The 26,983-nt window shown below is 35.4% G+C and overlaps 1 protein-coding gene across 2 annotated transcripts in view; it reads right to left on the bottom strand.

Annotated features, from left to right (window-relative positions):
- The window catches only part of KITLG (KIT ligand), an 86,422-nt gene that overhangs the window by 10,029 nt on the left and 49,410 nt on the right, over positions 1-26,983 (bottom strand). Inside the window, exons 3-8 of one of the 2 annotated variants that reach the window (XM_033221116.1) lie at positions 25,847-25,909; positions 11,956-12,126; positions 9,599-9,755; positions 8,791-8,874; positions 1,765-1,874; positions 1,048-1,115 (exon numbers count right to left, since the gene is read on the bottom strand). In XM_033221116.1, coding sequence (XP_033077007.1) covers positions 1,048-1,115; positions 1,765-1,874; positions 8,791-8,874; positions 9,599-9,755; positions 11,956-12,126; positions 25,847-25,909 — 653 coding nt within the window. The remainder of the gene's footprint in view (positions 1-1,047; positions 1,116-1,764; positions 1,875-8,790; positions 8,875-9,598; positions 9,756-11,955; positions 12,127-25,846; positions 25,910-26,983) is intronic. The other variant, XM_033221117.1, reaches the window with a different exon arrangement.

Genomic DNA, 26,983 nt, shown 5'->3' with positions numbered 1-26,983 from the left:
TTGCTCTTAGTCAGAGATTCTGAGGTACACCATGACCTGGGCATTGTAAAAGGCAGCTTTTCTGTAAATACAGTAGCAGAAGATTGCAAAATTTAATGGGGAGCTTACCTTCTTATTACTATAGGGAAGAGGGAAGACTTCATTTGTCTTAAGGTAGTCTTTCAAAGTAGTTAAAACATTTCTTTCTCTGTATATGCATATATACACACCAAACATGCCTATATGCATTTCATGTGTCTGTGTATACAAATAGGCATGACATGAGAGAAAGCAACACACCAAATGAAAATTATAATCAAAGGTAAGGAAACTTATGAGCACTGGGCAGTATAGGGTAAGGTGAAAGAGTAACAAGAGCCAACTACAGTGAATGGAAAGTCATCTTACCGCAAATTTTGCATTTGGCTTTACAGAAAACAAAGAGTATGCTGACAAAAGTTAAGGGCTCTGAAAGCCAGAGTAAAATAAAAGATATATTAAATATACAAGAGAAAATCACTGAACGTATTTCGAATAAGAAGTCACACTATGAAACAGTTTTTACAGAAGAGTGTGACTAAAGGTTGAGTTTAGAAGGGCTAAAGAAAAGACCAGAGGCAGCAACTCATGAGATCATAAAGATGTCAATGATGATAATGCTTCCTACCAAAAGGACTAAGCTTAGGAAGAGGCTCTGAGAACTGAATCAGTATGTTTCGATAGAAGTGTGGAAAAGAAAGAACATGAGCAAATATGCCTCCAGAGCTCCACAACTAGGAGTCTGAGAAGATTCTGCTGCCTTACTTAAATAAGAAAGCAGAGGTAACCCCTTTATAAACCCTAAGAAGGGTCATGAAAACAATTATGTGAAGGTATTCTACAGGTAAATGGAGATGCAGCATTGAAGAGAGAGTGAGACATCAGAAACATGGATAAAGAGTTGGGACTCACTGGTTAGGATCTACTATAATGAATGAAGGACTTCTTAAAGACATTATGGGCATGTACACAGTGTGTGAAATGGCAATGCCATGCTTGATTAGGCACACATTTAGCAAAACAAAATACCTTATCTCATTATCCTCTTCATTAATTTGTATATTTTCAACTGCCCTTGTAAGACTTGGCTGTCTCTTCTGGAAAAAGAAGAAACACACATGCTGTAAAACGATCAATGAATGGTCTAACATTTAAGAGGTAAGTGGACTCCACTTTTATCTTTTATGTCAATAACTCCAATAACAGTTTTTTTCAGCATGTAGCACGCAAAATGTTTTTGTAATAAAAAATTATGAGAGTTGCATGGTACCATCAACTCAACATTTTTAGGATGTTGGGGGATAAAGAGTAATAAAGAAGTTGACATTTAATCAAATTCAAAAGACATTTCAAGAAGCTGAATCACAATGATTTTTGCACATTTTAAAATTTTAGACAGGCTTCAATAAGAAGAGAACAAAAGAGTAGAAATCCAAAAATAGCAGATAATACAAATGACATTTCTATTTATCTTTTAAGTATATCATATGATTTTTGGCAGATCTTCCTTTTCATATTTAGTTCAGGCTATTAACACTAGTTCCTAATTCTTAAGTGTGAATAATCAGCTAGAGGGATTGTCGCCAGATGTAATAAGAAATGGGAAACTTTCTAAAATTTAAATTTTGTTTAGATTATAAACTAAGGTGGAATTCACTGTTTTCGTAATGGATCATTTTTTGAGAAAAAAGATTAATAATTTATGTAAACATAGCATATTAAAAAAAAAGGAATGGCAACACTTACCTTCCAGTATAAGGCTCCAAAAGCAAAGCCAATTATAAGAGAAAAGAATGCTGGCAATGCCATGGCTGCCCAGTGTAGGCTGGAGTCTCCAGGGGGATTTTTGGCCTTCCCTATAATTTAAAGAACACAGTGATGAATACAGCATATCCATCCTAGAAGTTTTGCTCTTATGCTGTGGTTGTTTTTAACTGTTTCTGTAACACATTCTGGACCTATATCTGTTTAAAGTATTCCAAAGATTGATTTTTCTGCTGAATATTGCTTTTGCAAGGCAATATAAGTCCATGTAGTCTCCAAAAGATGAATGCATTAAAAAAGAAAGAAATCACAGAGACAGAAAGAAATCTGGCTTGGGTAATTCTGACACATATGGAACACAGACTTAATGTATTTCTGCGGGGGGGGAAATGACTTACACTATCAAACAAATCTATCTGTCATGCCTTTATCTTGGTGTTTGGCTACGTTGGGTCAGCCAGATGTCCCAGAATCAAGGCAGCCAAACACCATGTTCTTCCTGTTCTATACAAAGACCAAACCTAAGTCTTGAAATTCACCACTCAGACCAAAGGAAAGACCAGACTCGAAAGCAAAAAAGCAGCTTACTAAAGAGGGAGATATTCTGGAATTTGCTACCTAAAACCTTTCTCAGTCAGAAGGATAGCATCTAAGGAAGGGGCATGAAACAAAGCTGTGTGGGAGACCTCACTAAGTAAAGCAAACTTGCTCTCTGAGAGTGTGGTGACTACCATGTTGACAGTTCCATCCCCAAGACTATGAGCCAAGATGCAATCCTGGAATCTGACTAAGACACAGCAGCAATCTTCCTGTAGGAGAGAGGGAGGGAGAAAAACAGCAAAGACTAGGTGGTGGGGCGGCAGTGTGGGGGAGGGTTAGGGGAAGCGCCCATAGATTACTGAGCTTCACATCCTATAGAGGTCAATGTTACCTCACTTTTTTTATTTCACTTGTTCATGCGTGGGGCTTAAGAACCAGGTCTTCAGTCCATCAGGGATACTACTGTCCCTCTTGCAGGTAGACAAAAAGAACTTTATCAGAAGAGATTTGCTTAGACCTCCAGGGAATGACTTTCAATACTTTCCACTGCAGCTATCCAGTAGGAATCAATGAGATTTGAATTGTATGCCTCAAGGCCCAAATGAAGGGTATTTGGGGACAAAGCTTAAGCTGACAACAAAGTTTTGATTTTATGGAAAGATAGCCTGCAGAGAATATGTGTGGAGAGGAAGCTCATCTGGGCAGGATTTGAGTAATCCCAAACTCCTGGGTTATTACCATATTAATTATATCTCCTTATTACCAAAACTATCCACTGTCCAGAAATCTTGGGAACTGACTTGTTTCATTTGACTAATAATAACCAACATCTGTAGACATATAGAACACAAAGAATTGTGCTATAATTTTGCTGAACTTCTTTTTAGAGTAAGCATTTTTAGGAGCACCACGCCTGTGACATGGTTATCTTGGTGTTTATGAAACAAGCAAATGAGTATTCTTCCTTGATTCAGATCTGGGGCTCACTAAAGGTTCAGCATAATTACTGATCCAAAGTCTTATTGCATCTCATTATTCTAGTACTTAATGATGAACTCTTACAAGACATCAGGTATGTCTCCAAGAACACACGTACTAACTCACTTAAAACTCACAGAAACTCTGTGAAGGAGGTATTATGATCTTCCATTTGACTGAAGAGTCAACAGAGTTTAACTTGACTGGTATATGAGTCCAGGAAGGTTGAGTCAAGACTATTTCTAGAAGATGTATCAGGTAATATCAAAGTTAGGATTTCTTTCTCTATCATTTAGGTACTGTCTGCAAGGATCTCAAACATAAACATCTTTTAAACATTCTCTTTACTTATCATAAAGAATATTACTGTTGCCGGGCGCGGTGGCTCAAGCCTGTAATCCCAGCACTTTGGGAGGCCGAGACGGGTGGATCACAAGGTCAGGAGATCGAGACCATCCTGGCGAACACAGTGAAACCCCGTCTCTACTAAAAATACAAAAAACTAGCCAGGCGAGGTGGCGGGCGCCTGTAGTCCCAGCTACTTGGGAGGCTGAGGCAGGAGAATGGCGGGAACCCGGGGGGCGGAGCTTGCAGTGAGCTGAGATCCGGCCACTGCACTCCAGCCTGGGCGACAGAGCAAGACTCCGCCTCCAAAAAAAAAAAAAAAAAAAAGAATATTACTGTTATGCTATAAACATAATTTCCTTTGGATAACTAGTAGGTTTGTATGTTATTCCATTATCCCATGACTTTTCCTTACACACTCACATCTCTGTAATGTTTTCATATGCCCTGGTCCTCTGACATGGCCAGCTTTTGAGTTATCCCTGAAAACTAGCATGCTTTCTTCAAATTTCCCTAACCCTTCTCCCAAAAAACAGTCTTACTCCCTTTGTGCTACAACTAAAAACATTTGCATAATTCTATTATGATACATATTATGTACTGTACTATGAGTATTTACATCTGTTTCTCTTAGAATGTGAGCACCACAAAATCTTGTCTTGTGCATAGGTATCTAAGTGGCATATTCATGAGTGACATCACCTAGCTAAAAGTTGCCGACAATGCAAGACTCAAAACTTTTTAAAAAGAAAGAAAAAGGAAACAATGAACAAAAAAGAAGCTTGTCCATTCATCTTGCAATTTAAAAAGTAATCTCTAATTCAGAGGCACGGGATTAAATAGTTATTTTATATTTAGTTTATCTTTTAAAATCAGTAGGAAAGACTTTTGTTTCCAAACACAATGGTAGCAGACTAGCCTTTCCAACCTAAGTAATTATAATTCTGGACAAATTATGAGGCAACTCTTTTCAGAAATTAGGAACAGCAGCACAAATGTGGAATTCGTGAGACAGGGAATCCACACTATGTGAGGCTCATGTTTGCCCTGGCTTTTGGCTTTCAGCTCTCCTGTCTGGGGTGCACTTTCAGATTGAGGTGTGGAAGACAGAGTCCAAGCAAGAATCAATGGCCTCACTAAGGTAGGGAGTCAAAGATTGAAATTCAGGGCTGCTGATGAGGCTGGGGTTTCTAGATCTTGGTTATTTCAAAGAAGGGAGCTGTGCAAAGAAGGAGCATCAGAAATCTCTAGATGAATCTCCTTAAGTTACTGGTCCAATAATAAGCTGTATATGCACCAGTAGAGATGTCACAAAACCTGACTAAAAAATAAAATAACAGCAACAACAAAAACAAAAACCAAACCTTTGGGAAGCTATAATATTAACAGAGACCTTAGCAGTCACAGAACAATGGTGGACAAAGTTGTTGTGACAAGCAATATTGGAGAGATTTTCTGAGTACTTTAGAGGTATCTCAGATATTCTATGCCTTAGGAATAAGGCTACTTTCGCTTGTACCCAAGAAAGTTTAAAGACAAGGCTGGGAGAAAAGATAAACTTCATCTGCTAGTATTCGAACCTCTTACCAAAACACAATTCAATAGCCTCTAAAGAAATGCTATAGAATCTGAAAGATATGCAACAGCATATCTTTCATAATATTCATATTCAGCATTTAATAATAATTCATAATATTCAGCATTTAAACAATCACTAACCATTTAAAAAGAAATGTGACCCCTAATCAGGGAGGAAGAAGTCAATAGACATCAACTCTGGGATGACCTACGTGTTGAAATTTGGAGACAAGAACTTTAGAGCAGCTATGATCATTATGCTTAAAAAGAATTTTTTTCATAATGAGTATGCAGATGGAAAATTCCAGCAGACAAATATAAAATACATTAAAAAATTAACTGGACATTCTAGAAGACAAAATATAAATTTATAAATAAAATAATTCACTGGATGAAAAATTCAGCAGATCAGAGATGGTAGAAGAAAAGGGCAATGAACTTGAAAGCAGACAAGTAGAAATTACTCAGAAGAACAGAGAGAAAAGAGGATAAATAAATGAATAAAACTTCTGTGACCTATAACACACTAGCAAACTGCTAACATATATGCAAGTAGTATCTCAGAAAGAGAGAAGAGATAAAATGGATTAAAAAAATTGAAAAAATTATGGTTATTTTTTCACCAAATTTCAGAGAAAACAAATTTATGTATCCAAAAGCTTGACAAATCTCAAGAAAGATAAATACAAAGAAAACCACTCGTAGGCATATTCTAGTTTAAAAGGAGAACACTTTGAAAGAAGGCAGAGGAAGAAACGACCCAGTACATGCAGGGAAAAAATAAGACAAATGGTGGCTACTTTTTTTTTTTTTTTTCCAGAAACAGTATCTGCAGGAACACAATAGAGTGATATTTTTAAAAGACTAAAAGAAAAAAAAAAAAAAATCCTGTTTACCCAGACTTCAATATCTAGTAAAAAGTACCTGCTACATGGAAGACAAAAAAACGTATTTTTACAATTAAAAAGAAAAAAGAATTTGCTGTCAGCAGATCTGTATTGTAAGAGATGCCAACGAATGTTTTTCAGCTTGAAGGAAATTAATACCAAATGGAAACTTGGACTGACAAGAGGGAATGAAGGGTACAGGAAATAACAAATACGCAGGTTAATACAAAAGACAATATATTTCTTCTTCTCTTACTTTAAAATACATATGAAAGTTCAAAGCAATAATTGAACTGCATTGTGTATTGTAGACTGTATTGTGAAATTTATAACTGATGTAGATATGCTAATGTATGTCAATGATGACACAAAAGATGGGTATGGGTAAGTAAAACTATCCTGTTTCGAGGTTCTTGTATTTTTTTCTCAAGTGCTACAATAGTAACTCTAAGTAGAAGATTATAAGTTAAAGTGTATACTTTAATTCCCCAAATAATCACAACATAATGCAAAAGGGTACTGTTGAAAAGCCAACAGTAATTAAAATTAAACACTAGAAAAAAATTAAGTAGCCCAAAAAAAGAGTGAGAAATAAGGAACGGAAGATCAATACACAAATGAGACAGGTAAAAAACAAATAAGAAAATGGTGGATTAAAATCCAACTATACTGATGATGTATTACATAGAAATGGATGAAACACTCTAATTAACAATCAGAGACACACTAAATAAAATAGTGAAACCCAAGTGTATGTTGTCTACCAGAAATGTACTTTAAAAATAAAGACAATAGACTGAAAATAAAGGAAAATCAAACATATACCATGAAAACAGTAAGCATAAGAAAGACTTGCTCTAGTAATATCAGATAAAATACACCTCAAGCCAAAGAGCACTATCAGAGATAGAGAGATATTTCAGTAAGATTAAAAGGTCAATTAAACAGGAAGATCTAATAACAATCAATGTATAAGCCCATAATAATAAAGCTTCAAAATATATGAAGCAAAAAACCCAAAACCAAAAGGAAAATCAGACAAATCCATAAACAAAAGTAAACATTTTCAATTCTCCTTTCATAATAAATAAAAATTAGATACAATGTTTAATAAGGAAGAGAAGATATAAACAACACTGTCAACCATTTTGGCCAAATTTGAGTGCTGCATTCAATAGTTAAATAATAAACATAAAATAGTTTCAGTAGATTTCAAAAAAATTATAGAGTATGTTTTCTGACAACAAAATTCATAAACCAGTAACAACAAGATACATAGGAAAACCTCAAACTTTTTGACATCAAACAACTCACTTTTATATTATCCGTGAATCAAAGAAGAAATAACAATTAACAAATATTTAGAAAAATAATAAAATCACAACATAAAAATGGGTGAGGTGCAGCTAAAGCAGTGTATATAAGAAAATTTATACATTTAAGTGCTTGTAATTAGCAAAAATAGCTTAAAATCAATGATCTAATTTTTCCACTTTGAAAGGCTAGAAAAAGCGGAGTAAATGAAGCACAAAGCAAATGGAAGGAAATAATAAAGATTAGAAATCAATGAAATATAAGCAGAGAATTTAAGAAGACAGAGTTGCTTCTTTGAAAATTTAATAAAATCCATAGTTAGTAAGAAAGCCCTTAATTGACTAACACACAAAGAGGGCCGTAGTCCCTTTTTGACACTTTCAGAACTGATACGTAATTTAGAATTTTAGGTTTTAGAAGATTCTGTCCTGCAAATAATGTATAACATATACTATCCCCAATGAATCCTGGGTAGCATCCTGTAATCAAATAAATTAATATTTCATTAGTAAAATATATATTCACTTTTAGAAAGAAAATCGCTTCAGGTCTGGTTTTGGTGGCAACAAATTCCAAAATAAGTAAATTGCATTTTAGAGGTTTTTTTTTAAAAAAACATTTTGCATTGTAACAAGCTATTATGAATTAGTAATAAATTGCTACTTAGTTTCATGGACAGGTCTTCTAAGTCCCTGAACAAATGACAGTGCCCCATTTGTAAGTCTTAAGGGATGACCTTTTTAGCTTAGATCACAAGATGATGTTTTTTCTTCCAGCACCTTCCATGAGGCCACAGAGTATTCAGTAAATACAATAACCTTTATAATGACCTTTGCCTGGATTTTAAAAGAAAACTGGGTTCTTGGCCAAAGAGGACAGACATTTCAGAAAAATAAGTCTATTGTTGTCAAACATATAATTCTGTAGTAAAATAACAAAATCATCAAATTGCAAAATGCACAATAGTAAATACTGATACACACAAAACTGAAAATATCTTTGGAATTCTATATGACCAGCATTTATACACTCAATTTTAAACTTCTGTTTTTGTCAGGCACATTCCACACAGAATATATTTTAATGATTCAACAAAAAGCATAAATCATATTTCTAAAATGAATTTTATGTCTTATTTAAAATAACCTTAGCAGAACATTTATTGGCCTAATTCTCTAAACATTATCTCCAGCTCTAGGGAAATTCAACTCTACAAACTTAAGTCTCAGGAAGGCCGTAAAAGGAATAACAGTAACAGAACAGTATCAATAGTAATAAGTGTAGAAGTTTCCTTGAAAGCCCATGCAATACTCCTATAGGTGCTAATTGGAGCCATGCATGCATTAAATCAGATATATGTACTTACTATTACTGCTACTGCTGTCATTCCTAAGGGAGCTGGCTGCAACAGGGGGTAACATAAATGGTTTTGTGACACTGACTCTGGAATCTAAATAGAAAGCAATAATGTGTCAGTGTTATATGGTGATTTGTACGACTTATAGAGTCCCTGAAAGGTGAAGTGTAATACCAGATTACTTGCCAGGTCTGCTTCCCAAATCTAGAGTATTCAGCTCTTATTTATTTCATACTGGGTCCTGCTATTCTATTTTACTAAGAAATTCACCACTGTCACCTTGTAGAACAAATACTTATTGAATAAATATGTTAATAAATACAAATAACGACACATTGATGGTAATTTCTTATTAAAAAAGAAAGCCACGAATCCAGGTTTGTATTACAGAGACCCAGTAAAGGGAAAAGAGTCTCAATACAGAGTAACTGGGGAGGATCGGAGGATCAGAATTTGTGACTTCAGAATTAGATCCTTAAGAAAAAAATTTGAGAAGGAACATTAAGTAGACTGGAGGTACAGAATAATATAATTGTAATTACTGGTAAATATTAGATGAGAAAAGGTATGAGTGGCAATCTCATATATTGTTTACTCACAAACAGCTCACTAATTTGAAATTGATGAATATTCCTTTGGCTTGGAAACCAAAAAATCTACAATCATTAGTTTCTTCTGTGCTATTGATATTTGCTTTTTTATTAGACATACATGCACATTATCTTGCTACAGCTAAACAAAGAGGTAGATTCTTACTATATAGGGAAGATTTAAGTTTGTTGTTTACATTTGAACTGGAAATGCTTACATGTCTTACCTTTCTCAGAACTTAATGTCGAAGAAATCACACAATCACTAGTTTCAGATGCCACTACAAAGTCCTTGAAGGCATCAATGGATCTATTAAAAATTCTAAAGAATTCTTCAGGAGTAAAGAGCCTGGGTTCTGGGCTCTTGAATGATTTTTTTAGATCCTAGAACAACAAAAAAAATTAGGATTACATTTTTCAAATAGTCTTTAGACTTAACAGGTCAAGATAATGGACTATAAATATGTCCTTCAAAGATTAAAGTATTTGGACTCTTACAACTAGCACTTTTAGATGGCTGTTTCAATGTATGTAATCCAAATTGGTAATGTAGGGTAGTGATCTCAGTGGGATCACAAGTTGAATCTGGGGCAGTGAACACAATGTCATGGCAAATAACAATAATAATAATAATCTTAAAAACAAACTGGGGATATTTTTCTTTAGAGATGCTTATTAAAAACATGAGGGTTTATTTTTAAAAGACCCCTCCATTACAAGAAATTCTAGTCTTTAGAAAAAAAAGAGACCTCTCTATAATGCATGCTCTAATATCCAAAAATTAGAAAGTCAGATGATACTAAATATCGGCAAGGGAACTATTATATACTGCTGAGATAATGTAACTTGGTACATTTGATATTATCCAGTAAAGTTAGACATGTGCCCCTCCTGTGACTCAGAAATTCCATTCTCAGGTAAATACCCTAGTGAAACTATTGCACATATATACCATCAGACATATAAAAAGGTTTTTTGCAGCAATATCTGTATCACTTATGTCAATCAAAAGAGAGTGGCTTAATAACTAGTGATACATTGAATTAGTGGAGTTCAGTTCAGGAGAAGGTTAACTATAGCTATATGCTTTAGAGTGGATACATCTTCTAAACCTAAAGCTGAGTGAAAGAAGCAAGTCCCAAAATAATAAAAATGGTATGATTAATTGATATAAAATTAATATAAAATTCCCCAAAGCAAATCAAAGCTATGTTGTAGGGATGCATAATGGATTATAAAGAAAAGTAGGTAACCGAAATAAACAACTATCTGTCACTTACTATGGACTATTCTAAGTGCGTTATATAGATTAACTCAATCTCCAAAACAACTGCGAAATATCATCGGTAATCTCCTGGGTTCCCACCAAAGTGTCATGATTAGTAAATGCACATTCTTTGTTGTTTGCAGTGTTCCTCCCAACATCACCATTGACCTAACTCATTTACCTAACTTATTTTTAAGGCTCTAATGCATATGTTATTTCCTCTGTGACACCTTGTGTGATACATTCTTTTTGTGACCTCTACTTCTTTTGAATGCTGTCAGCACACTATATGCAGTAGTAATATGAAAGAGTGGTTAACACTACATTCTGACTTTGGAAATTAGAAAATGAAACAATAGAAAGATTAAAGGTAGTGACTGGGTTATTAGTATGGTAAGAATTATAAGATTGGAGAGCACAAATAGGATTGATGTTGGGTCTTACAGAGTAGCTGGAATTTAGATGGGACACAGGAAAAAAGCATTTAGGTATTAAGGTACAGAATCCTGTTTAAAACTTTGAATTTAAACTTATAGAAGTCTCCTAAGCTAATCTTTGGCCATTTGAACTGTATACCAAATCAGGTCTCCTAAGCATGATTCTGCTATAGACATAGTGTGATGAAAAAATGTCAAATTTTATTAATATTTATTTTGCTCAGTATGGTATTAAAGTACTCATGACAAATCACCTAATGTCAACCCTGTTAGATGAATTCTGCCACTTTAAATAGAAAGAAAGTGAGGTACAAAGAAGTTATGCTCACAGAACTCATTGAGTGACAGAGCCAGAATTTAAAGTCCAATATCTCACTCTTATTTTCTGGAGTACACTGCCTATTCCATGTGTCATGTCCATATCCTGAAGTTGGGGATGATCAGTTATCCAATGACTCTGGGGAGCCAAAATGTATTTCTTTGTTGTGACCTATGGGCTGATTACATTATGGATAAAAGGACAGGGATATATGCCTATTACAGACAATTTTCCATTTAAATGAACACTTGTAACTTAACAGGAAGATTTTGAGGACTTCACTTATGAAAAATGAAGATAAAGGTAGGACTGATTTTGCATTGTAATGTAAATAAGTTTTATTTTTGTATTAGATGACAATATTTAAGTCTGAATGCACACTTCAGTATTGCACTATAACTGCAAATACTTGTTTTCTTTGCTCATCTGAACAAGATTTTCAAATTTGAAGTTTATACAATCAAAATATCATAAAGGTGCCTCATTTTCCCCAACAGCACCAAGAAGCATGGGTTTTTAGAGAAGAGTAATGAAAAATAATCCCAATGAACACAAAGTTACCTTAGATGAGTTTTCTTTCACACACTCCACAAGGTCATCCACTATATTCACAAGTTTGTCTATGATGGAATAATTACTCAAGCCTTCAGAAATATTTGAAAACTTGTCCAGAAGATCAGTCAAGCTGTCTGACAATTGTACTACCATCTCGCTTATCCAACAATGACTTGGCTGCAAGATATGAAAAAGGAGACAAAGCAGCTATTTTAATAAGTGCCATAAAACTCGGAGTACTCTTCAAAGCTATCATTTTAGTCACTCAAGTGATTTTCCTTCCTCAGCCTTTCGAGTAGCTCGGATGACAGGTGCCCGCCACCACGCCTGGCTACTTTTTTATTTTTAGTAGAGACGAGCTTTCAACATGTAGGCCAGGCTGTCTCAAACTCCTGCCCTCAAATAATCCACCCGTCTCAGCCTCCCAATGTGCTGGGATTACAGGCATGAACCACTGTGCCTGGCCAGATTTTTTAAATTAATATACATTACTTAAAATGTTGTAAAAGGAGGAGAGGGGCTATTGTAACAGGAAGACAAGGGACTAGTGTGACAGGAGGAGGAGGGACTATTGTAATAGGAGGAGGGACTCTTGTAACACGAGGAGGAGGTTGTAAGTTGCATACTTTATATGATTTTAATGTGTTATTTTTTCTTTTATAAATATCTTTTAAGTGGAAACTCTGATGTATTTTGAACTCTGCTGAAATGCTGCAATGACAAAAATAAGATTATTATTATTAGGAATAGCTAACATTGAATTGGCTCATTAAAAGCATAAATAATTTAATAGAACTTGTAACAAAAATATTATACTCAGAGTAATTGATGTCACGCAAAATAAATCACACTACTAAGCTTTATTTCTCTATTTACCAGCAGAATATCTCTGTGGGAAAAGTCAAGTCTTTTATTTATTTATTTATACTTTAATTTTTTGCAGAGACAGGCGCTCTCTCTGAGTCCTGGGCTGTAGTGTGGGGGTGCAATCATGGTTCATGTTTCACTGCAACATTGAATTCTTGGGCCCAAGTGATCTTCCCACTTCAGCCTCCCAAGTACCTGGCACTACAGGGCTCATGCTATCAAATCTGGCTAATTTTTAAATTTTTCTATATAAATGGCGGTCTTGCTTTGTCACCCAGGCTGCTCTTGAACTCTTGGCCTCAAGCAATCCTCCCTCTTCAGCATTCCAAAGTGCTGGGATTATAGACATGAGTCACTGCATCTGGCTCAAGTCATTTATTTATTCTAAAGTATAGAAGGGACCACTTTATATTCATTTAACAGAACAGTTTTACTTAACATAATACAGCCAAAAAGGAAACAGGTTTATCTGCAGATAGGTAAGCCCCAATTCCTGGAACCATTAAATGTCATTCAAAACTTTTAGGATTGTTGGCTCTGGCTTCAGATAAGAAGGATAAACAAATCTCAACATGGGAATTTAGTTCGAGTGGCCGTTTCAACTCATCATAACCAAGTTCTCAAAGAATATGTGTTTCCAAAGTATGTGCAGAATAGAGTTTTTGTTTTGTTAAATCAATGCTTATTTCAAGCACACGCAAGTTCCTACTTGCATCATTATCAGGTCTCTTTCAAAGCTGTCAGTCTTTCCTTGGATGCTGAATTGCTCTGCAAGTTTCTCTCCTTTTAGAGAGTGATAATTGCTTATAGACAGTGAGCCCTATCAACAATGAACAGATTTCCTAGGATACGGAGCACAGCATATACTGTAAATGCTATTTGAATAGTATTTATGTGATAGAGTAGCTTTCACCAGTTCATTCCATTGAAATTGTGCAAATTTTTCTAACAATGAAATTCCAGATATTAATCTCTTAGGACTCTATTTCCTCACTTTATGAATATGCTTGCCTAGGATCTCTGGCAAGTAAGAACCAAAATGAAATTCCCTTGTTTTGAATTAAGACATTCCTTTAGTTTCTGTGGTAGTTGTCTTATATGAATGGGTACTTTGTTCATTTTGCCTTTTTTGTGTGTGTGTGGTTAAAGTAGAGAAGATTTTGTTGATTTGTTTCTTATTTTTAAGCTGGGGATTCTGGGGTACTTACTGCCACTTCTGTTTATCACTGTTTTCAACTGAACTCTATGTTTACATTTTATATTCTAAGTTCCTATTTAGCTATTACCCTACCTCCTCCCATTTTCACATACCTAAATCAACAGTGTAAACGATCAACTCTTTCCAGTAAAATTTCCAACCCCAATCTTGTGCTTTCTTAGAGTTAAACCATGGAAATTCCACAATCTAATCCTACTCTAATGTTTGCCCTTCTAAAGTCATAAACAATTTGTTGATAGTTGATAAAAACTACGTGCCTACGCAGCTGAAAAATCGTATATTTCTAAAACCCTGGCAATAACATTTCATTCAGTTTTTTTTTTTTTTGAGACGGAGTCTGGCTCTGTCGCCCAGGGTAGAGTGCAGTGGCGCGATCTCGGCTCACTGCAAGCTCCGCCTCCCGGGTTTACGCCATTCTCCTGCCTCAGCCTCCCGAGTAGCTGGGACTACAGGCGCCCGCCATCTCGCCCGGCTAATTTTTTGTATTTTTTAGTAGAGATGGGGTTTCACCGTGTTAGCCAGGATGGTCTCGATCTCCTGACCTCGTGATCCACCCGTCTCGGCCTCCCAAAGTGCTGGGATATTACAGGCTTGAGCCACCGCGCCCGGCCTCATTCATTTTTTATTTTTGCTTGTGCTATTATTTCTTTGGAAAAGGCTGAATCATAAATTCAAAGTTCTATTTTTTCAGTAATTTGTTTAACCAGGTATATATTGGCTTTTTAAGATTCCTGAGTTTATCAAAGATAAAATGAAGGTAAACAAATAATATTAAATGTCAGTTTTGATCTGCCTGCTTGTAAGAGAGGAAAGTAGTTTTGACTGGAATGTCTAGCAGTTTTGTAATTTTTAATTAAATATCATCAATGGTTTGCAAGGAGAATAAAACACACTGAACTAAGTATTTCATTTGTGAGGTGACAGCAGGTCTTTCTGTTTTTCAATTCCTCCAAGATTAAGATTATGAAAGAAATGATTAAAGGTTGTCAAATTTACAAATGTACTTTTTCCTTTGCCTTAATAAACAACATTATCACTGTTTCTTATTTTTCAGAGACATTTTAAACTTAAATATTTTTATATAAATATTTACTCAATGATATTCATTAGAAGAAAGTAGGATATAATGTTCTCTCTTTCACTGGAAAATATAAAGGATTAAGAAAATTGGCGGTCATACAGGACGTCAAAGGTGACACAAATAATAGCTTTTAAATTCCTGAAGTGCATGTACAGTAATTTGATGCTTTATTCATCTGTAAGTGTAGTTTCCAAATGAAGAAATATATAGATTCTGCTTTGAGTGTAAAAACTTTTTTCTTGACTCCACGCTCTCAATTTCTTACCTCCTTTCTTGATAGCTTCTGTCTTATGTTTTCTTGGTTTATTATAGCAGCTCTAGCTAGGACTACTAAAAACATGTGCTTTCTATCCCTGTGTACTTATAACATGTATGATTCTAGAATCCAAAGTGACTCAATGATATTGAATCAATATGCTTGAGCTGCTAGCATGTCACTACCACTGACAATTCAGTTAAAAAGTGTGAACTTCCTTAGGAATTTTAAAGTACCATGAACACCAAATCAATGATCTCACTAAATGATTAAATAAAATGTATCAGTTAAAATGAATAAAATTAAAAGTATTCTAAACATAACAAGAAATATGACTGTTTCCAAAGACCAACAACAGAAATGCATGCACATTCTAAAACTAAGCATAAATTTTTAAAAGGTAATATATTAATTCCACAAAATATGTGACACAGAATCTCTGTAGTTCTAGAACCAGTAAATTTGAGAAACTGGCTGAAATAAACCATGTGTTTTAAAATCACCCTGGGGACTTGCTAATTCTGGCATGCTTGCTCCTCTCCATCTCCTGCCTCATTCAGGAAGCTGTGCTGGTTTATTAGGTGAAATAATTTGACACATTATTCTGCATTGGTATTAGATGCACAGACAGTCTTTTTTTTTTTTTTTTTCTGAGACATAGTCTTGCTCTTGTCGCCCAGACTGGAGTGCAATGGCGTGATTTCAGCTCACTGCAACCTCCGCCTCCTGGGTTCAAGCGATTCTCCTGCCTCAGCCTCCTGAGTAGTTGGGATTACAGGTACCCGCCATCACACCCAGCTAACTTTTGGTATTTTTAGTAGAGATGGGATTTCACCATGTTGGCTAGGCTGATCTTGAAGTCCTGACCCCAGGTGATCCACTCACCTCAGCCTCCCAAAGTGTTGGGATTACAGGCATGAGCCACCGCGCCCGGCCCAAAGACAGTCTTTAAGAACAGTCACAGTAAGATTTACGGAATAAAAAGCTGAAAGTAGACAAAACATACTATAACACTTCTTCATTGATGCACTTTACACTACTTTCCATTGGGTAGCTATTCATAGAGAGATATCTATGTGCTTTCTTATAGGGCCTAAAGCTAGTATCTACCCAGAGCGTTCTTTTCACAGGAATTGGTGAAATACCAATTAGCGATTCTCAGAGAGAAAAGCCTGGCTCCTAAACTATGAGGTTTCTAAGAATATTTACAAGGAGTATTCACCCAACCTTCTAATCCAATTGATCTAATTACCGGCATTACTGCCCAGTTTGTTTTTGTTTTACTTTCTTTAATTTGTGTCAAACTTCAGTCTTGCTGGAATTAGACATAAGCATGCCTAGGGCACAAAGCATGCCTTTCTGTTTGTGCTTTCAGCATCTACTTCTGGGATGAGTAATCAAAATTTAGAGCCATGTCACCAGAATCACCAGAATTTCAGACCTAGAAGGAATACTGAGGACCAGTCTCACCAACTGCATAAGTGGGAAAATCAAGGCCTAGAGTAGTGAAGTGTCTCGTTCCAGGTTACATAACAAATTTACACAGAAACATGAGAAACCAGGACTCTAGATCACTCATTTTGTTCTAGTAGCCATGAGAATAGTGAAAGCACATACAACTGACGTATTTTTTTCTGCTGAATTCATATGACTCATGTGGTCTCACATCTGGACCAGACACAATGATTCTGAGGCTCAATTAAGAAATCTCTTGGGAATAGAAATGGTTCTTTCTGTTTCATTTCAATTAATCCAGAGTCATACCAATGAAGGTAAATTTCTCTGAGGAATCCTGACAATTGCCATCTGTAGACTTTATTTACTGTTCTTTTGGTTTTTATCCTTGTGGCTAGAAAGCTGACATTCTACTCTCAAACATTCCATGGGCAGGCAAATTTAAAACTTTCCTATAAAAGCACTTTGCAAAATATTGCATGTTCATGTTGTCAGTGTAGTCTCTGAAATCTTAACTTCTCTTTGGATAAGCTGGGTTTTGTAATGATTTATTTTAGTCCTCTCCCTAAACAATTAATTTGGGTCTTCAGTGTTCACTTTAGGCATCCTGTTTGAATTAAAGTGACGTAGAAACCTCAATCTGATTAAGATGGAAATCAACCAAAGCACTCTAAATACCTGTTATTTCCCAGGGCAGACCTATAAACGGTCCCTAGGCCAGACCTAAAATAGAAAAGTGAAGGAACAGCACAGGGATTTGGGGATTGAGGGCAGCAACGATGAACCAGAGGCCCAGTTTTTAGTCCCAACTCTGTCAATTCAGTTTGATTTCAGGAAAGTCATTTAACCTATTCAGGACTTCAGTTTCTCCATCTGTAAAACAAAGGGGCCTGTCTAATTGGTGCTGGCCAATATGGGAATCCAACTATCCATCTACAGCTCCTCTCACTCAAAATGCATCGAATGTGACTGCAGAGCTAAAATTTTCATTTTACTTAACTATAATTTCTTTAAATTGAAAAGTCAATAATATCACCCTATTTAGAGGCTGGAAAACTTTTAAGTATGTTTGGAAAAAACAGAAATGTGACTATCTTTTCAATGGTAAATTTTATTTAAAAAAATCTAAATATGGAATAGCTATTTCTAATGAAAATTTAGTATATGAACTATAATATGTTGCCAGTGCAAAACACACTGTGGATTTTGAATAATATGAAAAATATAAAACATTCCATTAATAATTTTTATATTGATTTTAAAGTGAAATGACAATATTTCAGATACATGGGGCTAAATACATTTCATTATACTTAATTTCAGCTGCTCATTTTTATTTATTTACTTTTTTAGTGTGGCTACCAGACAATTAAGATTATGAATGTGGCTTCCATTGTATTTCTATCAGACAATAATGGCCTAGATAATCTGAACGGTATCTTAATATAATCACTTATTAGGAAGAGGGCCCCCTGTACTGTAGTAGAATATACAAAAGAACTACTTAAAATAGCATTTAATGTCATATTTTATTCATTCAATTAACATTTTATGCTTATTCCTTTTAAATAAACACTTTCTTATTACATGGAAGATCGAGGTAGATAAATAGTTGAGTACAAGTGTCTATTTGGCGGATGTCTATTTTCATAGGGAGAATGCCACATCATAGGAGTAGAGCCTCAGAATCCATGCTTACAAACAGTGAACTTTCCCTGTAGCCACAGTTGATGGGATGATGGTAGACAACTGTCTTGGATGGACCAATCAGAAAGTTCCTCCCCAAAATTGGTATTGATCATTAGAAACTGATAATTAGTCTCTGAGTAGGGCTGAAATTGGAATATGTAAATCTGGCAGCTCTTGGGTAGTTACATTCTACCAAGTGATTGGAACAAAGGAGAAAAAAATCTGCACAAAAAGAATGAGGCAGAGACACAGAGGTTCAGAGATGGAGAAGGAAAAACTCATAGTTCCCAATCCTGGTTCCAGTCTTTTCATAAGGCCTGTTGCATCCATGCCCCTAGGTGACATGCTATTCTTTACTGTCCTTATAATGGGACTTTTACTATTAGTGAAAACCACAGGAGTCTAAACTAATAAGATGGGCTCCTTCAAGATTTGGAAAACTAGCATTTTTGCCGAGAGTTAAATGTTTATTCATAACTATTTTTTGAGGAGCGACTATATGCATTGGATTGTCTAAAGAATGGTGAAGAGATACACAGGAGTAAAAGATTTCAACCTTGCTCCATAGATATTCAAAATATAGTAAAAAGAGAACACAACAACAAAATAATAATGATGGTATCTGACAATTATTATATGCACACCACAACTCATATTTTTTGTATTTTAATTATTTCTCACAATAATACTTTGAAACAATTATATAACACTTAAAATATTAAGTTCTATGTAAGCAATATATGATCACGTACCCAAGATGAAGAGCTTCTGGACAAATTCCATAGAAGTCACAAGATAATAAACTATAAGACAGGGACCACGTAGCAGGTGCAATGTTAGTGTTGCTGACCACCAAGCCCCAGCATCAAGCAAAACACTAAGCACAGAGTAGATGTGATGCCAATTTCACCTGATCAAATGATACAGGAGAGAGAAAATGTGGTCTGAAAGAGCAGAAAATGACCTTGTGTGAAAGAGAAATCTTAAACTGGCCTTGGAGGAGATGACCACTAAGATGGTTTAAGCCCCAAGATACTGCATGATTCTGTGGGTAGAATTTGGGTAAGTGGATGGGAGAAGAAAGGGCATCCTGAGAAAAAGCACAGTGATTTTAGGAGGCCGTAATGCATGTGGCTGAGGTTGGAAGTTTGTGTTGGGGAATAATGGGTATTCAGATGAGCTGGTTAGGGTAGGGCAGGATTACGAAGAGTCATGAACATCAGGTTCAGGAATTTGGCTCTCAGCCTTTAGTAAATGGGAACAATAAGCAGGTTCTTGAATACAAAAATGACCAATTAAAGCAGTAGAACAGAAGGCTTAAAGAAGCTGTGATTCCCCAAAATTGCATAATACAATTCTTACACCTAAAATCTTTCAAAAAATGCACACTCATCTAAAAGAAGATAATGTTGCAGTACAGAAACTGTGTGATGAGTTATAGGCACTCACCACATCATCATAACCTTGTGAACTATACTCAGTTCAAATCTGTGCCTCAAGAAAATTATAAATGATTATATACTAGGGAACTTTTCTTCTTCTTTCTTCACTTTCTTTCAGCAAATATTCATTAAATGCCTATGAGCATCCATGAGGCACTGAGAATCTAATGCAGAGCAAAAAGAATATAGTTCCTACCTTCGTGAAGTTTACAGGTTGGTGGAAGATTATCCATTAAATCATCCCACAAATACATCTAAAACTGCTATTCTGAGGAGTGCTATGAATAGTTTCCAATAGAACAATTTGGTTTCATCAAAAATCAAAACTGAAATCTAAAAGAATCAGGTGTTACCTAGACAAAAGATTACAATCAGGATTCCAGGTACAGAGAAAGCCAGGCAAGAAGATATGTGGCAGCAAGGAACCCGTAATGATAAAGGAAGAAAAAGGATATGGAAAGGTAAGGTGCCAGATCAGTATAGTCTTTTTTTTTTTTAGATGGAGTCTTGCTCTGTTGCCCAGGCGGGAATGCAGTGGCCCGATCTCCGCTCACTGCAAGCTCTGCCTCCCAGGTTCACGCCATTCTCCCGCCTCAGCCTCCTGAGTAGCTGGGACTACAGGTGACCACCACCACTCCTGGCTAATATAGCCAGGATGGTCTCAATCCCCTGACCTCATGATACGCCCTGTCTTGACCTCCCCAAATTCTGGGATTACAGGCGTGAGTCACCTTGCCCAACTAGATCACTATAGTCTTGGAGGCCTTGTTGAAGTAGCTCCTTTTCCTGTTTCCTAAGAGCAACAAAAAGCCATTCAATGAATATAAAGAAGGAGGAATGAAATGATTGGATGTATTTCTTTTTAAATCACTCTGTCTATTCAGGAAGAACCAAAACATCAAATAATAAATCCTGAGGTATCAAAGAAAATGGAAAGAGCCCAGAGGTAAGTAACAGGGCCAGGTAAAAGAACATGAGAATAGCCAAGAAGTGAAATTGTGCATACCTGAGGAAGGGTACTGAAGAGGGAAGAAGGCTGGAAGGCTTACTGTTAGAGTAGCATCACATACTGCCAATCTCTTCCACATTTAGCTGTGCCTTTAAAAACTCTGAATGAAAAACTGACAATGATAGCAAAGATTGGTTCAGGTAAGTATAATCAATACATGCTAAATCTGTGGGAGAAACTTTGATAAGGAGAAGGATTGCTTACATGGCCTTAAAGTGTCTCTCCAAAATTGTGAATGATGGACTTTGTGTGCCTCTGGATGTGGTAACCCGAGCACAAATCATCACTTATGTAGTGCTGTCACTTGAATTGCATAAGCGCCACAGAAGCATTAAGAAACATCAATCAAATGTTGCAAAGAGAAACACTTTTCTTAAAGGGGAGGATTGTCTCATTCAAAAATATCTGTGCCATAAAGACAAAGAAAGCCTGAGGAACTCTTAAAGGAGACTAGAGAGACAGGATGTAGTAGCTTCTCATTGCTGCTATAACAAAGTACTACAAACTTGGGGGCTTAAAGCAGCACAAATTTGTTATTTTACAGTTCTGGAGGGTAGAAGTTTAAAATAGGTTTGAATAGGCTAATATCAAGGTGTTCATTAGGGCTGTGTTTCTTTTGGATGCTCTAAAGGAAAAATCATTTTCTTTGCCTTTTCCAGCTTCCAGAGGCCACATGCATTCCTTGACTTGTGAATCCCTCGTCCATCTTTGAAGCCAGCAGTGTAATATTTTCAAATCTCCCTCTCTGGCTCTGAAACTCTTGCCTCCCTTACTCATGTAAATCAGAGTGGGACCACCCAGATAATCTAAAATAACTTTTCCAGCTATAAATCCTTAATTTAATTATATCTGCAAAGTCCTTTTTGCCATATCAGGTAATATATTCCCAAAACAAGGCATCTTTGGAAGTCATCATTTACATGGTATCAAAATGAAAATTACGATCCTAGATAGGATCTTATACTGAAGGAAAAGAAATGAAAAAAAAAAAAAAAAAAAAGAAAGGCTAAATTGAAATACAGACCTAGATTTAAGTACTATAATTATTGTAAAATTTATTGAAGTTGCAAATGTACTGTGTTTAGGTAAGAAAACATCCCTTACATAGGAAATATACACTGAAGTATTTAAGAGTAAATGGCCATGTATACGTCAGTATACAACTTATTTAAGAAGTTCAGAAACATAATAAAACACACATGTATACATAGAAAGAAAGCAACTGATAAAGCAAATGAGGCAGAATGTTAAAAATAGGTGAAATTGGTAAATCTGGATTAAAGGACACAGGGGTGTTCTTTAAATATTCTTGCAACTTTTTTGTAAATTTAAAATTATTTGCAAATAAAAAACTAAAAAAACTGATGAATATACACTTTAAGTAAAAATTGAAGGATGAATAAGATATAGCATTCGGTAGCAAAATAGGTGACACAGTAATAAAAATGTCTGTTTCAAAATAACTAAAAGAGTGGAATTGGAATGCTCCTAACACAACGAAATGATAAAGTTGAGCTGATGAATATTCCAGTTACTCTGATTTGATCATTACACACTCTATGCTTGTATCAAAATATCATGTGCACCCCATAAACATATACAATTCTGAAGTTTGTATGTAATAGACTGAGAAAGTAATGTTTTTATAATAACATTACTAGTAAATGTAAAAGACCAGAAATATCTATGTATTCCTGAAGGTTAGGAAGTTAAAGGAAATTTTAACAGTCCAGCAATATAATAGTTTCAAAGAGTTTAAAATAACATTGGTGATTACCGTTAGATTTAAACACTAAGTGGCTGATAACACCCTGCTATTTGTGAGAGAGAAATCTGCTAGGTAATTTTCTAAGAAGGACCTTGGAAAAGTGAACTCCCTTTTCCAGGAGAGTTTAGCTGATTTTTTTTTTTAAACAAAAGCAAAATAAAAATAAAAATAAAAGTATATTCTATTCTAGAGCTTTCTTCTGCCCAGTGCCCATTGGCAGAATTTTATTGCTTTGGCCCAAGAGAATATTTTTGGCACCCATTCCCACTCCACCCTCTATTGTTTAAAGACAAAAGATAAGGCAGCTGGGACTCTGACCACTCTCAAATAATCAGAGGCCTCCCCACTGGGAAACTCCTCTGGTCTTGGCAGAAACGAACATTTCAAAATGAAGGTAAAACAAAGGGTGAGACCCCTGGTTCTGCCCAATGCGCTAAGCATGGCCTTGTTTTTCTTGCCCACAGTGGTGGCCAAGAAGAACAGTGTTTCTCCAGTTGTGCCAGGACAGCATGCCAGAATCAAATAATAGCAGACTTTTCTCAATTACAGAAACAAGCACAAAATATGTGGCAGTGAATCAGCTTTATTTTCACAAGTTTGGCTCTTGCTATTACTAGCTGACATTGAAATCTATGATTTAGCATATTCTATGATTATACCAGCACAAAATATTCTATTTAGTTGTTTTCAGTTTAACATTTGTTTTTCAAAGAGCAGCAGATTATCTTTGAGTGCTTGGCAATCACAATCCTAAATGCTGCCGCAGTCAGGAAGGATCTGGGGTGGGTCTTTATTACCAGAGGCTTCCCTTCAAACACTTTCCCTAAGTATTGTAATTATTTAGATTCTCACTTTCTGTAACCCAGGGTTAACCTAGGGGTTTCTTTTTAAGATTCTTGTCACTTTCTAATTGTATAACCTTGGGCAAAATACTTTTGAGCTGTAAAGCTCAATATATCATTTGTAAAATAGGAATCATATCTTCCTCAGAGTTTTTCTAATCAGCCAAGAAAATTAATATGTGAAATCATTTGGCAAATGGAAAAGATGTATAAAAATGCCACATAATACCCCCTTCCTGCCTTCTCAATTACTAAACTTTTTGAACATAAGATCATTGCCTAATTGATGTGTGTTTGTTTCTTAAAGTGTCTGGTAAAGTGCTGGCTCCTGTTTAGTTTTTCCTGACTAAATACTTGCCGACTAAGTAATCAAATAATAAAATTAATTAACTTCCAGGCTGCTAATAATTTTCCATTTCTATTTCCAGAGAACTCCCCCTAACTCAACAGGATAGACATTGACCTAGGCTTGAGGATAAATGGTTCAACATGAAGATACATGTTCTAAGGAGTTCTAAAAAAACTTTAGGTAGTTCATGCTAAAATGCTGATGAATAAAAAGAAATGTAGCTTTGACATTCTCTTGAAATGACAGCCTTGTAGTCTTTGAAATGCATTTTAAGCACAGGCACATAATGATATGCTTAAATTGGTAACAACTTTGATGGACTGATCCACAAAAATTGGTCAAAACCTAAAACAACTTGCACAAAGTAGATGTATGTAATAAGTTTTGGTAGATTATGGAAAGATGAGAGCTGTAGAGAAGAGAGTAACTCGAATGGTTTTAAATTTACTCAACAAACACAGTACAGTAGTTGAAATGAGTCAACATAAAACAACTTGTCAAAGCATGTTGAAAGATATAAGCAAACTTCAAAGTGTAGAAGATTAACATAAAATTACTAAGTATTCAAAAAGTTCCATGTCTCATGTATGGGTGCATACACTGCAGTAAACATATAACAGAATGCTTCTCCTGCTCTACATAACAGCAGGGAATGCTGTCCACATTACAGGCCCCGAAAGCACACATTGGAATGAAAAAGTCCAGCTCAGAATAAGTGTTACCACTAAGAGACAAAGTGGGGATTAATGAAGATAGAGAAGGAACATACATAGGGCATTAGTTACATCTGTAATGTTTCATTATTAAAAAATATATTTGAAGCAAATATTGCACAATGGTAAGGTTTGATAAACTCTGTGATGGGTATACAGATATTACATTATTCTCTATGCTTGAAATATTTCTTAATGTATGAATTCTGATACTGTGTAACAAGAAAAATCATTAAAATTTTCTGGTTTTAGCAATAGAGTAGTATTTATAATAGTAAACACATATACTTGTTGTAAGGTTCTAAGAATCTATTGCACTGCTAGTAAATTCAGAGATAAAATATTTCACGTTTTCAAATTAAAAATGTGAGATAGGTCAGCTATGAAAAAGAATTTACATAAACTTACACTCAAGTCCTTTTTTGGGGGATGCTTAAGGAAAATGAGAAAATCTGTGGCTAGGCCTATAGAAGATAATTATATTTACTTTGGAAGTACAGATGGCCCTCTGTATCCATGGATTCAACCAACCGAAGATGGAAAATATTCAAATAACAAGAAAACATAAAACAAATTTTAAAAGCAGAGTATAACAATTATTTATGCAATATATGCATTATATTAGGTATTAGAATTAATTTAGAACTCATTTAAAGCACATGGGAGTTCCAGTGTGCCTTCCATGGTGAAAAATAAAAATTTGAAAATAAAGTATACAGAAGAATGTGTATAGGTTACATGCAAATACTATGCCATTTCATAGAAAGGACTTGAGCATCCTAGGATTTTGGTATCCTGACGGTGGAGTGAGTGGGGAGGATGGAGGGTTGGAAGGTGTCCTGGAACCAATCCCCCAAGGATAGTGAAGAACAACTATACAGGTTTAGGACATATGTGCTGAAATGATCACTGATAAAGTTTAACAGTTGCTTAAGTGGCGGGGGGGGGGGGGAACCCCTGCAAGTCAAATTCCAAAGATAAATTCTTCAAATCCTGACAATAAGCAAGCTCCTACATAGCATACATAGCAGCTAGTGTACTATCTCAATATGAATTATCCCATTTCTTCTTTATTCATCCCAGATGAAAAATTTAGCCAACAACTGACTGAGCCCATTGGGTATTAAGATAACATATGTTCAAAAGTAGTTTTCTATAATTCTTCTATGAGCTACTAAGTTGAAACTCAGAAATGTAGTTTACATACCAAAACATCCATCCCGGGGACATATTTGAGAGTTATCATATAGTCTTTCGGAAGATTTGCCACCTACAGAGACAAAAAAAAAAAAAAAAAAAGAATTCCATAAGAAAATTCTTACACATCAATTAATCATATTTGTAGTGCTTTGGAGAAAAGCATACAAAACTGTTGTGCTTTTTAAAGTTACCAATGAATTTCAATATTTACATGTATATTGATTTTTAATCCTTGATTTCTCTCTGTAATGAAAGACACCCTTCAAAATAAAAAAGTGATAATGCTAATTTTTTGGACTCCGAATTCAGTTGTGGCTGGCTAGGTATAACTTACTGAGTTTTGGAAACATGATCTGAATTTCAGCTTCACCTGTGATCTTGGAATTCCCCTCCAGGACTATTTTCCTACTTGTTCCTCCACAGAATTAATCATAAAATATATGCTTTTTATGTCAGTGGTTCTCAAAATGTGGACTTCAAAGTGACATGCTAGCAATAGGGAACCTGTCAGAAATGCAAATTCTCAGGCCATGCCAGACCTACAGAATCTTACCTAACAAGTCATCCAGGTGATTCCAATGTGCGCCCAAATTTGAGAACTACTATTTTATGTTGAACCTAAAAAATGACCAGTGAAACTTCAAAAGAACAATGCTACTTACAAGATGCAAATGCTTTACAACAAATAATTTAGAAAGACTCAGTTTGTGATGTAACTTAATTCTCTTGTCTTGGGCTGAACATTTGAGAAGTCTCAAATATTTGCCTAGGTTCTTTTGAAGGCTTTAAACAATGTCTGACTTATTTACATCAGTCATTCTGGCATAAGTGAATAAGCAATAGATTTGGGACAAGGGAATCTGGGACAAATCTAAACTCTGTACGTTGGTTCCTCTCATTTATAAAATAAAGATCAAGATACCTATGTCAAATGGTCATTTAGAATTAAGATAGATGAATGTGCCAAACACATTATAAACACTCAATCCATGTTCTTTACTGAGAACTATATTGGCAACTGACTTTGGAGGCATATAACCCTAGTAAGTTACAGAGTTCTAGCTTCTCTTCCTTCCTACACATTGTACTAACTTTGCTGTTCCCACCCTTCTCTTATATCACCATTAAAATTCCCAGATGAATA

Source organism: Trachypithecus francoisi, unplaced genomic scaffold, assembly GCF_009764315.1.
Source record: "Trachypithecus francoisi isolate TF-2019V2 unplaced genomic scaffold, Tfra_2.0 Lachesis_group11, whole genome shotgun sequence".
Classification (NCBI taxonomy): Eukaryota; Metazoa; Chordata; class Mammalia; order Primates; family Cercopithecidae; genus Trachypithecus; species Trachypithecus francoisi.
Note: the sequence above shows the minus strand (reverse complement) of the source record. Positions and strands in the feature narration are given on the sequence as shown.